At 40.2% G+C, this 15192-nt stretch overlaps 1 protein-coding gene across 1 annotated transcript in view; it reads right to left on the bottom strand.

The window, feature by feature from the left end:
• Nucleotides 1-246: 246 nt before the first annotated feature.
• LOC127573794 (ETS-related transcription factor Elf-1-like) overlaps nt 247-15192 on the bottom strand; it is a 248422-nt gene continuing 233476 nt past the window's right edge. The window contains exons 6-10 of the mRNA XM_052022300.1: nt 5749-5856; nt 5117-5296; nt 3399-3482; nt 867-1059; nt 247-667 (exon numbers count right to left, since the gene is read on the bottom strand). Of these exons, the coding sequence (XP_051878260.1) occupies nt 247-667; nt 867-1059; nt 3399-3482; nt 5117-5296; nt 5749-5856 (986 nt within the window). The remainder of the gene's footprint in view (nt 668-866; nt 1060-3398; nt 3483-5116; nt 5297-5748; nt 5857-15192) is intronic.

The raw sequence follows: 15192 nt of genomic DNA, 5'->3' as shown, positions 1-15192 counted from the left end.
GCTTGGTAAATTATAAACTGGGGACAAATTAGGTCAACTTATTGAAAATGTATTTGAAAACCAGATAAAATTATATTGGACAACCATCCGAAGTTCACTTCTCATAAGGATTTTGGAAGAAAATGTTAATAAACATTGAGGATGGTGTAACATTACATTTAGCGTCAATGTGAAATGAAAGAACTTGTTTCTGCTGTAAAACCATTCCTGACTTATAAATCATTACAATAACAGTAAAGTTCATTGTTACCTGATTGTCTGTGCAGCTGAAGACATAGTTACAGCAACCCTAGATAGATCTGGCAATCCTTGCTGAAGGACTTGATTGCTTTGTAGCCCTTGTATAGTTGGTAAAATGGGGCTCTGCTGCCCTCCTGTTTTCTGAGCAGGCTGAATCAGTGATGATGTGTGCTCCTGCTTGACGTGCTGCACCAGCACTGACTGTGGCACAGCTGCCACCTTGCCTACATTCTGCAACTGTGAGATTCCACGGGTGACATTTTTCTTCTTTGTCGGTGATGAATGATCTGATGAGGTCACCAGATTAGGAGTAGCATGCTCAGCCGAGTCATCGTCAATGACCACCAGATCCTTGGGCATGTCTTTGAATTGATACACGAGCCGCTGACCTTCCACTTTGGCCAAGATCCCTCTCTGGTAGTAATACCTGAAAGGAACATTTGGTCATTCAGAATTCAACTTGTTGCTCAAGATAGAGGAAACAGGCCAGGCATGTTAATTAGGAACTGACCTGAACAATGCTATAAAAACATAACAAGTTAGACAATGCAACAATCCAGCTGTTATAGAGTGATCCAACCAGACCAATCTTACACCCCCTTCATGAGAAATGCAGCTTTACTCACCTCAAGGCTCTGCCCATTGTTTCATAGTTCATATCGGGTTTATTTTTGTGTTTGCCCCATAATTTTGACACTGCCTTCGAGTCCACAAGCTTAAAAATACCCTTTTCTCTCTGTGTCCACTTAATGTACTTGGGGCAAGTGTTCTTATCTTGCAGGAGAGCCAGCAGGAACTCCCACAGATAAATAGTGTTCCCTGGAAAAGGAACAAAAAGGTGAGGAAAATGCATGAACATTGCCAGTCTGCTACCGTACACAATAAACAGTTCAATAAAAAGACATTTGGCAAAGCATCATTTTTTAAGTGCAAAATAGTTTTTGACAAGGACTTATCGAAATAATTTAAGACCAGCATTTCCAAAGCTTCCCAATTCTATTTTCCGGTTTGCTGGATTTGTAAGAAGCTGAAGCCAATATTCACCTCCTGACTAGCTACCACTACCAAGAATTCCTAAGACTTCTGAGAAAGAAGAGTTATTTCAATTGCAATAAAATATCCATTGATTTTTTTTGTTAAACTTACAAAAATTTTACACCTTGAAATAATTTTATTATACAATAATTTAATGGCTCCTTGGATGAAATATTAAGTAAATAGTTTTCTACTGCTTTGATTAAAACTAAGTACCTACTCAAGACTTCATCTGGTTTACGGGTTTTGGCAAGGAAAGATACTGAATATTTTATGTAAGAAATAGAAGCCAGGTTGCTGTGTGTGAAACCTTGCTGTCTGCAATATAGTAGTGACCAATAGCAGTTTTAGTAGTGTCGATCCGAAACAGGGATACACCAGTGGACCACCTCAATATCATGAAAGGTGCTTTTTAAATGCAAGTCTCTCTTTTTTCATTGCTTAATTCTTGGTCAAAAGTATTGGCAGGCAGCTTATTAACTGGCCTCCAATTACACTGATGCGTGACCAATAGAATTTGCAGGAATACAACTGCGGCGTCTTCAATATGCCAGGATTTTCTTTCTCTCTCTCATCTCCACCCAATACTCCCCACCTCCTCACCCCAGAACATGCTGCCAGAGGAGGTGGTGGAAAGGGTCACAATCACCATGTTTAAGAATTTTTAGGCAGGCACTTGGGCATAGCAGGATCTGAACCTAACGTGGGTAAATGAGATTAGTGTAGATTGGCAAGAAGGTCAGTATGAACATGGTGGGATGAAGGCCCCGTTTTTGTGCTGTATGACTCTATGACTCTGATTGTAACACATTAAAATTTACCACCAATGAGGTCACCACCATCACACCACTGACCCGGATATCCCACAAACAAATGGGACTGGCCACACAAGGCATTCATAAAGCAACCTGAATGAAAATATTCATTCTTTGTGGTTGATATTTGTTGCCAGAATGGAGTTTTATCAGTGATAACAAGGAAAACACTATTCTTACTTTGCAAGTAAGCCTTGGAGGGTGACTGTGTTTTCCAGTTTTTATTAGTTTAAACCAAAAATTCAAGACGTTACCATCTATCATGAATCGATATAACACACAAAATTACACTTTTATTTTAAAAGTTACTGATTTTCTGTGACATAAATTAAATGACCAAAAAAGATGAAACATTTCTCTACTTTGAGTAGCTAGCACCAGTGACCATCACTGCAGACCAAGGACATGGCACGTCTACATGCAAGAGGATGCAAGACTACAACAAATTCTCTAGCCAAGTAACATCTAGGAATTCTTTCTTACTACAGTATCACACAGCATGGGAAGAGGAAAGTTTTAGGTCCTTGATTCTAAAAGTATCCCAATTCAGTGATGAAAGTAAACAGGTTCAAGTTGGTACAGTGTTCCGATGAGAAACAGGTTGATACAATCAGCATAAAATGGGTTAAATTGACAACTTCATATTTTATTTCATAGCACACAACATTTGGCCCAGCGAGTCTATCCCAGCTCTTGGAGCGATAACATTCCCCTATTTATTTCCCTGTAACCTATTATCTTTCACATGCCCCTCTACTCCCCCGATTCTCCTAACACCTAATTACACAAGGTGTAATTTACAGGAGCCAATTAACCCACCATATGTCTATGGGATGTGGGAGAAAATCAAAGCATTCAGGAGAAAACCCACAGAAAGAACATGCGAACTCCACACAGACGGTACCGAAGGGTCACTGCAGCTGTGAAGTAGCAGCTCTAACAGTGTTACCATGTTAGCAACAGGGCCATACCAGGAAAAAATGTAAGTTACTTTCAGATGTAGCCGAAACCTCTACTGAGCATTAGAATGCTTGACCATTCAGCTTTTCTTTCTAATTTTGCAGCAAGTGCAAGTTGTTTTGGGCTCTCAAGTTTAAAACCAATAAAGCTGAATTCTGGAGAGGGAAAAGAGAGAAGAAAGGGGGTGAACAAGTGACAGAACAGCAAAAAAAACTTTTTTTTGCGTTGTCAGCAGATCCATCACTCAGTGTTAACACAACATCATTTTGCTGATGATACAAAAAACCACTGAAAGATAAATCACAATGTTTGTGCAACTGTTGAGCTGTCACACTAATGATGCTTTACCTTTCCCATCCTTATTTTTCTTTTTAATTGGAAGGTGTGGAGCTGTGACAGGCGAAGACGGGCGAGAGGGTTTCATCTTCCGACCTGGAAAATCAAATCACATCACTCTGTGCAAACACATGGCATCCTCTGATTAACACCGCCATCTACACTACAGCATGCTCCAAAGTGTAACAGTCACACAATGCGTGTGTGCGTAACTAATAATTGCAAAAACAATTTGGAAAAAATTCTACATGAATAGAAATCCACCACTGGCAGAATGTGCGCCAAAAGGCTACTGACTATTTAAAGAGGCATAAATTATCTGGGAATTTTTATTGCAGGACTGAAAGTCTTTCGTTTCAACTGAATAGAAAGTGTCTCAGTGCATTAAAGTACTTGCTTCGAGAAGTTCAGTACTGTTGTTGCAGTTAAAATTCAGTGTTCTTGCAGGTGCATGCTAGTGTTAATGCAAAACTAAAACAATAACCGTCAAATACATTAAAGGCACAAGAAGCAGGAAAGCACTCTTACTGATTGAAGTCTGCAATCCAACTTCAGGTTTAAAGCCATAAGGGACTACACGGTTGGATCACCTTAGGAAAACACAATTGTGTGTTGGCCACACAATATAAATGCACTATCTTTCATCATGACAAGGAAGGGTTAGAAGTGAGTCAAATTAACACTGTTTCTGCTAGGGATAAGGTGCCCCATTAACTCAAAAATCTGTGTATTATTCCAGAGTGAAAAAAAAGTTGTATGAAGTTGGCATCAAGCAAAATTCAGATACACTTTTCAGTGTTCTGTTGCAAATGGCACAAAACTGGATGGGATTTTGAGTTGTGAGGAGGCTGCATGGAAGTTTCAAGGCCATTGTACATGCTCAGTGAATAGACAAATACTTGATAAATGCATTACAGTATAGCTAAATGTTAAGTTATCCGCATTGGTAGGAAAAACAGAAAGATAGAGTATTATTTCAGTGGTGAGTGACTGGAAAATGTTGACATACAAAGAGACCTGGATTTCCTTATATACCAGTAAATGGAAGCAAGCATCCAAGTGCGGTTTTGATCTCCTCACCCAAGAAATAATATACTTGCCACAAATGTGTGTAGGGAAAGTTTCACCAGACTGATCACTGAAATGGCAGGACTGTCATATAAGGAGAGATTAGGTCGACGAAGCATGAGAGCTTTGAAGGCTGAGAGTGGATCTAACTGAAACATACAAAATTCAAATATGGCTAAAAGACAGATGTGGTGAGGGTGTTTCCACTGGCTGTGGGATCTAGAACCAGGAATGTGTTCACCATTTCAGGACTGTGTTTAGGACTGAGATGGAAGAAATCTCTTCAATGGATGGTGAACCTACGGAATTCTCTGCCACAAGAGGCTGTGGAGGCTAAGTCATTGAATACATTTAAGAAAGAGGAAGAGAGATTTCCATCTATCAAAAGGCATTTTAGGGAGAGAGTGAGAATAATTGAGATGAGAATTAGTCATAATTGCATTGAATGATGGAGCAGTGTTGGAGGGCTATATGGTCTACTCTTGCTCCTATTTTCCATGTTCCTATGAACCAACAGTATGGCTTCATTAAGTGTGCAATTATGTAACTAAAAATTGCAAGGCAAAATAGATCAGCACTGCAGAATTGCTCACAATATCCACTTGAGGACCTCTGGTTGTTTCTCTTTTCCCATAAAAACAGTCTTCAACCCTAGAGCTTACCTTTCTTTTTCCTTTGTTTAAGTGCATTTTTTCTGGGCGACTCGTATGCAGAATCATCTTCATCAGCTGCCATCGGAGTTGAAGGTCTTCTGATTATATTGGGGATTTTATCTAATGTGACAGTGACTTGCGAAGCAGATTCTGTAATTTCTCCATCCAGAGGGTGTGCAAATCCATGAACTAAACAGGGATTTAGGTGGGAGAAGGAGGGAGAAAGAGAAAAGTGGGAGGGGGGATAAAAATAACATTAAGGTTTTGAAAGACATTGGTTTGAGAATTTATTTTTCATAAGTGAAACATGCCATGTTTGGCATAAATGTACCAATACCATTCTCAGGTCAACAATAAGATTTCTTTATAGTGTGCTAATTGCACTCCACTGTAATACCCAAACACTGTACGATTTGTTACCTTTACTTTTCCCACATTCCAAGTAATATAGCAGCAATTCGCCTTCATAAGATCAATAGAATTTCCCATTTATATACTAAAAAAGTTGCAGTTCAAGCCAGAGACTCACCCTTGTTTTGTACAGTTGGCTTTACAACAGGAACGCACAAACAATTACTTCAGGCAGAATGAAAAGCCAAAAGCGAAACATAAAAAAAACTGTATCTGCAACTAAAACTTACACATTCTCTTTTCATCCAAGATAGCATTCGGGGATTCCATGTTAAGAAGTGCTTCAGCAGCCTCGATTGTCTCCATTGTTTCATCTTCATTCTGGCAGGAAGCTTCCACTGTGGGTTGGAGAATTGTCAAAACAAGTTAGCAAAGAAAAAAGAACTTCCACGATCACAAAAAAAATGCAAGGAAAGAGGGCTATCTGTGAAGATCCTGTCTTTACTCATAGGTAATGGTATTCCAAGTGCATTTTTAGGAACTTTTTAAGTGTGAATAGACATTCTGTCACTTTAACCAGTGCCAACACTATCCCCCAACCTCCTTCATCACCCTGGGAGGAGGATTCACAACTGTCCTCTAATCCACATACGTTAAGACTCTGTTGTAGGGATGTAGGTCCTTCATATACACCTCATCATGCCTCACAGCCTTGTGAACAGAGGAGAAATCCTGGGCTAGGAAACTTTAGACTAGTCAATTTAATCTTCCAGCCATGGCAACATCCCTGTATTCCATCTGTAACATGGTGACCAGAACTGTATGCAGTGCTCCAGATGTGAAACAACTAATGTCTCATCCAGTTAAAGAACAACTTCCCTACTCTTATATTTCTACACTTCAACCACTAAAGGGAACTTCCAGTGTGCCCCTTTGTCCATTGTCTAACTTTCCAGCTACTCTCAAGTGGATGTGCATTACAGCCCTGTTCCTCTACATTCTTAAAACTCCTGTTCCTATGGGGTATGCAAACTTCCAAATTCTGCTCCCAACATTTTATGCAAACCATAATGACATAGGCAATTAAAAAATGGGGGCAAGGGGCCTAATTTTGAGCCCCATGCGCTCAACCCTCCAGTCACAGAACTTATATTTAATATTATCCTTTGCAGCTAATTTTAGATCAAATTTGCCACTTACCCATGAATCCCACAGGCTTTTATTTATATAATCTTTTCAGAAGCTTCAAATTTCACTAAAGCCTGCATCAAACCCATTATCTCAAGCTTTTGTAACTCTGTCAGGCACAATCATCCCTCAACATATCCATGCAGCTATTCTTGTTTAATGACTTTCTATATGACTCCAATAATTTGCCCACGACCAAAATTCAGCTGACCGCCCAATAATTATTTGATATTCCCCTTTCTCCCTTTTTAAACCATCCTACACCCGACACCATTGTACAGGATTAGAAAATGATGGTCGGAGTTTCCACTGTTTCTTTTCTTGCACCTCATTAACAGCTTGGAATATTTTTCATTGGGAGGTGGCAATTCACCTACTTTCCATGATGCTAAATCACTTTCTCCTCCTCTGCTCCCAACTGAAACTATTCATCCCATATTTCACTCTTCCTCCCATCTTTTGTGAAGTCAAGGGCAATATGTTTTCTACATCCACCTCATTGCTTTCTAATCTGCCTTTTCTCCTGTGGTTAGCCTCTGGTTCCCTTATAGAATCATGGAGTCATACAGCACAGAAACAAGGTCTTTGGCCCACCATGTCCATACTGAATCTTTTGCCAATCAACACTAAACCCATTTTCCTACATTCGGGCTGTATCCTTCTATGCCTTGCCTATTTAAGTGTCTGTCCAAATGTCTGTTAAATGTATTAATTGTACCTGAGCTCCTCTTGCAGCATGTTCCAGATACAAAACCACTCTGTGTAAAAAAATTTACCTCTCAGATCCTCTTTGAAACTTCTTCCTCTCACCTTTAACCCATGCGCTCTCATTTTTGACAACTCTACCGTGGAGAAAAGATTTTGACCATCTCCATTATCTATATCTCTCACAATCATATATACTTCCATCAGGCTACCCCTCAACAACCTCCTCTCCAGGGAAAACAAGCCCAGTCCATCCAATCTCTCCACTTAACTCAAGTCCTCCAATCCAGGCAACATCTGGCGATTCTCTCCAATGCAATCACATCCTTCTTATATTGTGGTGACCAGAAATGTACACAATACTCCAAGGTGACCTAACCAGTGCTTTATAAAGTTGCAACCATAATGTCCCAACTGTTATATCCTATGCCCTGCACTATGAAGACAAGCAAGCCACATGCCTTCTTCACCAACCTACTTACTGTGTTGCCATAGTTCAGGGAACTATGGACCTGGACTCCTAGGTCTCTCTGTTCATCAACATTCCTTAGTGACCTAGCATTTACTGTATATGCACCACCGCTATACGGTTTTCCAAAATGCATCACCTTGCACTTGTTGGGATTAAATTCCATCCACCAACACTTTGCCCAACCTTTCATCTGATCTGTATCCTCCTCAATATCCACAACACCACTGATTTTCATGTCATCCAAAAAATTACCAATCACCCTTCTACATTCATATCCAAGTCATTTATAGCACAAAAAGCAAAGGTCCCAGCACTGAACTCTGTGGTACACCACTAATCACAACTTTCTAATCAGAGAAATACCCTTCCACCACGATCCAATCACCAAGCCAGTTTGGATCCAATTAGCCAGCTCACCTGGGATCCCATGTGCCTTAATCTTCCGGACCAGCCTACCATGCGGGACCTTGTCAACTGCCTTACTACAGTCCATTTAGACAACATCTACTGTCCTGCCTTCCTCAATCTCCTTTGCTACCTCTGCAAAACACTCAATCAAATAAGTGAGACAGGATTTCCCCCATACAAAGCCATACCAACTGTCCCTGATCACTCCCTGCCTTTCCAAATGTACACAAACCCTATCCCTAAGAAATTTCTCCAATAATTTCCCTATCACTGATGTAAGGGTCATTAGCCTGTAGTTACCTGGCTAATCCCTGCTGCCTTCTTAAATAAAGGAACAACATTAGTATCCTCCAGTCTTCTGGTACCTCACTTGTGGCTAATGAAGATGCAAAAATCTCCATCTGGGCCCCAGTATTTTCTCCCTTGTTTCCCATACCATTCAGGGATGGATCTCATCTGGCTTTGGGGATTTATCCACTCTTATGCTTACCAAGATACCTAACAACTCCAGCTTCTAAATAATGACATGCTCCAGACAATCAACATATCCTTCTCTGAACTCGTTATCATCCACGCCCTTCTCCTTAGTGAACGCAGATGAGATGTATTCATTTCAGACCTCAGCCACATTACCCGGCTCCACACATAGAATGACTTATGATTCTTCTTAAACTTATCTAACTTCTTTCTTAGGTACTCTCCTTTACCCTCTCTATTCCTCATGGGACTTGCTTGATGACAGGTGTAGTTTCCTGTCATCTTCCTTTTTTTCCTGATTAAACCTTTAATAACATTTGTCATCCAAGGTTCCCTAATTTTGTCATCTTTTCCTTTCACCCTTACTAGAACATGCTGTCCATGAACTCCTAATAACTCTCTTTTAAATAACCCCCACTTATCAGATGTTGTTTTATCTAAAAGCTGATTTAAATCTTTTCCAAAAGCACACACTTCTAAAGTGTAATCTGCTGGTTTGTGCAAGTCCCACCTTCTCCAGAACCAGTCTCAGTGCCCAGGAGTCTAACTCCCTGTCTTCAGCATCTTCCACAGTGTCCTCCTTTACTGCACTCACCAGCTTGTGGCACTGGGAGTGACCTGGAGATCACTGCACTTGAGGTCGAGCTTATTAGTTTTCCTAGACACCTGAAATCTACCTATATGTTCTCATCCCTCCTTCTGTCCACATCATCTGTAAAAATATGGACCACTTAGTTCTCAACCAGATTTCCCAGCTGAGAATGTTCCTTAGCAAGTCAGAGGCCCTTAAAAATCTACAAAAATAATGCAGATGCTGGAAATCTGATAAACAAAGCAGAATATGCTGTAGAATATTCAGCAGGCCAGGCATGTGTGGAAAGAGAAACAGGTTGAAGACCCTTCATCAGAGACACCTTTGACCCTTGTACCAAATGAAATGCTGCACAAGTCATTAGCAGATGCCATGGTGAAAATGAAGACAGCCACATACTAATACAGGCTGAACAATTCCAACAACAAATTAGGATTGATGAATGGCTATAGAAGTTTTTTTTAAAAGGAACAAACAGCAATATAATTGGCAGGTTAAAATAAAAATCATGCAACACCCTAGCTGCAATCCATAACCAAGTGCTTACTCTGTACAAGCAATGAGGGCAATGAGGGCAATCAAGCCATTAAATCACAAACCCTCGAGGGTTTAATGGAGATGCCAACTAATCACTACTTTTTATGTTTTGGCAGCAACACTGACGTCTCTGCTAGAGATAGAGCCCTGGCAGCAATCTGCAAAAGCTGCAAAGAAGCAGACAAACAAAAGTAACGATTCAAGCAGTTGCTGAGATTGCTCAAGTATTAACAACAGACTCCTGTCTGCACCACACCAGACAAGCCAACTGAAGAGCAAGACAGCAAGCCCCACTAGCCCCAGGTCCCCTGGAAACTGTTTGCAGGCAAATGCATTAAGTTGCCAAATATAAACACTTCTTTGTCAGAATCTGATGTGATTCAGTATCACAGCCAAAGCCTCACAAGGATTAGGCATTTTGATTGATTTTATTTGTTTGGTTTGCCACAGATCCCAACTGTGAAGTGTTTCAGTAGCCATGCCCTCTGCAATGTGTCACCACAGTGGAAGCTTACTGACTGAAAGTTAAACCAAAACTACATCTACAATACTGAAAGTTAAACCAAAACTACATCTACAATACTGGGGGGGGGGGGGGGGGGGGGGGGGGGGGGGGGGGGGGGGGGGGGGGGGGGGTGAGGGGTTGGTGGTGGTGGGAAGTGTGGGGGAATGGGGAATGTGACAGCACTGGAGGATTGTTCAGTAGCAAGATGTCAGTATCACCACTGGTGAAACCACAAGTAAACAACAAGGGCTCTAACAACCCCAAAATACTGGACCCCCAGGTTGTTCCTCATGGCAACTCCAGATGATTTTGTATTAACATTGCATTTTGTGGACTTCTGAAGTCATGCTTTACATTCCACACAGAGATGCAGCTGTAAATCCAGAGGTCAATTGGAAGTAAACTCATGTTTTTCAGAGTGGTTTAAACCTGTAACTTTCTTACTCCAGGTCAGGAGATTTAAGAAAAACCTTGGAATGACTGCACCCTCTTTATAGTCTGACCTCTACATAATGGACATGCAGAAGTGACGATTACACTGCAGGAGCTAGATTTCTTTGGCAAGTCACAGAATCAGCCATCTCAGATGGATTAAAAATTAAACATGAAGCATTGTTAAATTGTTTGTACATATCTCTTTAAAGGCTAAAATTTGCAAATTTTCCACATTTTCCAAATCCATGGCAAGGCCAGTTACAGGATAGCCTGCCAATCAGGATCCTGGCCGCGTCTGTGGGAATGTCAGTAAGACAACGCGTGTGTTCTGGTTACAGCATTTAACACAATGAAGAGATTTTTTTTTAAAGTCAGCGATATGTCTGGAGTGCTGATGTACCGTTTTAATACATTTTTGACCTTTTCCATCAACAAAACAGCCAGAAATAATTACTTGGCTCCAAGCTTCAACTCTCTGAAAATTGTAGCAACGTTAAATACTCATCCTCTTCCACAGTTTAGTACATTTAGATGTGTCATGAGAACACTTGTTATTTCCTTACATATTCATACATAGCTTCTCTTCAAACAAAATGACAGTCAATATAAGTCTTCACAATTTGTCCTGAAAGGCTTCAGGGTCGTAGGTGCGAGGTTTTAAAGACACATATCTCAGCAGTTCAGATAAATAAATTACTCAGATACACTCAGAAATCTTGTACACTGTACAATGAAAAATCAGCTCAGTCACAATTCTCAGTCGAGATAGTAAAGGCCATTTCTCCCATCGGCTTGAAGTTAAAGCCTTTAAATAAACTTTCTAAGAATTAAAATTTACAAGGCTGTTCAATGGCTAAATTTAATCTCAATATTGTGAAATATATATTTAATTATTTAAGTTTCCATCTCGGCAGTATTGACATGAGGAAGAAATGAGATCAAATTTTGTTATTCCTTAGAATCTAGTCGCCCGGTTGCACAATCACAGACTAATACGTTGCAACCAAAATACAGACAACCCCTGCACAATGGAGGGTTTGCGTTCCTAGAAACACGTCCATATTGCAATTTTCTGTAATGCGAACCCCCTTTTCCTATTGAATCTCATGTTATAAGCAGAGATGTGATCCTATGGGCTGTTTTTCTCTCACATTAAGCCATTTTATTGGCAATGACCAAGTAACCCACTGCTGTTATACAACAGCTGAGGCCAATGTTAAACTTGGGGCTAAGACAAGGCTCATGCAAAAGAAAAATTAAATGTTGTCAATTTTAACTTTCAGTCACTCAATACTGTGGAGCAATAGGATTTGGATATGTCACCATGTTGATTGGATTGGCAGTCACAGCTGTGTCTTTCCTTTGCCTTCTACAGTCCAAGGACATGTGGACAGGTGACTCAGAGTGCAGCGCTGTCGCAAGGCATTTTCTTCGACTGGCAAAGCTCTTGGATTAGGAAAGAGTTTAGGAAGTGGGGATATCAGGGAAAGGGATGGGATTCGAGGATCAGGGTTCAAGGGGAAAAGATGGTGTAGGAGGTCAGTGAAGGAGTGGGTTAAAGCACAGTGACTTAGTGGAAGTAAATGCTGAGGAATTACTTTAGGGAGCTGGCCATTGCTACTGCAGCTCCCCACAATGCAGCACATCAGAGAAATTGTCTCACAGATGGTGAGCAGAAAGTCCTCCTTCTGTGATGTATGATTCTATGACTCTAATATTGCAAATGTCCACCTACAGAAACAATTGGTAGGGTGATTACTTACAAAAGGACAAATCATATTAGCTTGGACCAATCTCCAGAGGCTCCGCAAGCCCGTATTTTATCTGGCTCAGATGCGGAGGACACATCTTCCTGGTGTAAAGTGCACTCCAGTGGCATGGTCTGTGCAGCAACATTGGTGATCAGTGATTCGGCCCTGTATGCTTGCAGAGAAGGCAAAGCCCTGCCCTCAGTTTTGTACGCAGCAAACACTGCACAGGGTTCTTTTAATGGTTTTTAAAAGCCTGTGGTATATGGAGACTTTTTAAAACCTGTCGAAAAGAAGAACCTTGCCCTACTTTAGATCAGCAGTTCTATGAACTTTATTGAAAGCAATGGAATCTCAGATCCTGCGACATTATGAATCTGTCATTATATCCGGGACTTCCTGGTTTTGAGGTACCAGCCTCACTTCCCTCTACACAGTTCGAAACCACTGCCATTTACCAACAAGATCAGGGCCAGTGAATTTTCAATAATTGAAATTTTTTTAAAAATTGCAGATGCTGAAATTCTAAAATCTAAATCTTCAACCTGAAATGTTAATTCCATTTCTCTTCCCACAGATGTGGCCTGACCTTCTGAGTACTTCCAGCATTTTGTGTTTATATTTTGAGTTTTCAGTAAAATGGACACCCCGCGCACAAATTTCAACAAATAATTAGATATAACTATTTCATATAAACATATATTGATCTAATTTCTTCTATTCATTCTTAAAAACAATAATATTTAAATGTCACAGCTTTAGGGAGCAGCAAATAAATCAAATTTATAGAGATTAGTATTGAAAAAATAAAGAATAATTGCTTCTGGTAGCTTGGATACTAAAGTTGATAAGAGATCTCAATCTGGCCTGTGCTGCATGCAAATTTCTCCCCTTCTCCATTATGGAAGCTTTGTTGCTGCCTCCTAACACTGCCTTTACCCAGCAGCTACATCATTAGTAACTGAATGGTTGCATTTCATTGAATAAGGTTAAATGTTAAATTAATGTTAAAAAAAATGACTTTGTTTTAATACAAGCCCATCCCCAGATGGAGGTTCAAAATGGCTCAGGATGCATAACATGCCCGTCTCAAATCTTGCAAAATGTATGCATTATAGACAGGTTATTACTTTCAAACAGGCATGAACTACAGTCCATTAACTACAGTCCAGACTACTGATGAGAAATTATAAGAAATTTAGACAATTAGAATGTACAGAATGTGCACGGATATCACTTTTGATTAGCTTGTCCCTTTTCCAATGGAAAATCAATCTCAATCACACAGTCAATAGTTATTAGCAGCCTTCCAGCTTCTGTATTACAGCCATCTTAATCAGGAAATCCTTTGACTATCTCAGAAAGTTTGCACAGCTCTTTAATTTTTTTCGGCACCGGCTCTGTGGCTCTTGTTTAAGGAGAGAGGGGAGTTGAAGAAGTGTTTTGTAATCTTGCTATGCACACTGCAGCGGAGTGCCAATGGTGCTGGAGGACCGGAAAATAGTGAATATGGCAATGTGGTTTAAAATGAGAGAATGCCTTACCTTGGGAAAACTTTGGAAAACAATTCTGAGGAACAGTGTAAATTCACTTTTTACAAAAAATGCAGGTTAATCAAAGGCAGTCAATGTGTAGTTACTAAGAGAATTGTTTGACTAACAATTCAAATTTTTGAGGAGGGAAGATCCATGAAGATAGCACATTTGATGGAGTCCACATGAATTGTAGCAGAGCGTTTGACCAAGCTCCATGTGGAAAACTGATCAAAAAAAAGCCCATGACATATAATTGAAAATACCAAGTTGGATCCAAAATTTGCACTGACAGAAAGCTAACTATAATGGTTGAGTGGTTTGGTAACTGGAAGGCCTATGTCTGAGAAGACTCAGTGCTAACCTCTAGCCCTTTGTGGTACATATCCTTGACTACATTCAGGATTAAGAAGTTTGCAGATGGTACAAAGATTGACCACATGATGGATGGTGAGGAATAAAGTTGTCAGCTAGAGAAAGGTGTCATTGAACTGGCTAAGTGGCCAAAAAGACTGCAAATAAATTTAAATCCAGAGAAGTACAAGGTGATGCATCTGGTGGGGGAAAACACAGTTAACAAGGGTAGGATCATTGTCTTCTTCTTAGACAGTCCCTTCGGGTCAAGGATGATTTGGAAGGATATTAGACAAGTGAAGAGATCAAGGACTGGATGTCCACAGATGCCAAAGGTAGAAGAACAGCAAAATAATGTCCTCATAATCGCAATTGGTCGTTTAGTTTTATTTGCTGGGGCATAGAATATAAGAGTAGGGATATCATACTAGAATTGGATACAACACTAGTTAGACCAAAGAATCCTATGTACTGTGCTGGTTACTCCATTAGAAGAAAAGTCTAATTATAAGTTTATTTAGTGAGATTTAAAAGATGCTGACAGAGCTGAAGAACTTTAGATGAAAATCAAAAATCTGCAGGCGCTGAGGATCTGAAATAAAAAGAAAAAATACTGGAGAGCGAAGCAGAGTTAATATTTCAGGTCAAAGATCTCTCTTCAGAACTAGGAGAAGGAGAGAATTTCAAACGTGGTCTGGGGTTGTTTTCTTGGAACAAAAGAGATGGAGGGGAGAGTTGATCAAAGCATACAAAACTAAGTGACTTATGTCAGGTGAACAGG

The sequence above is a fragment of the Pristis pectinata genome, chromosome 8 (assembly GCF_009764475.1).
Source record: "Pristis pectinata isolate sPriPec2 chromosome 8, sPriPec2.1.pri, whole genome shotgun sequence".
NCBI lineage: Eukaryota > Metazoa > Chordata > Chondrichthyes > Rhinopristiformes > Pristidae > Pristis > Pristis pectinata.
Note: the sequence above shows the minus strand (reverse complement) of the source record. Positions and strands in the feature narration are given on the sequence as shown.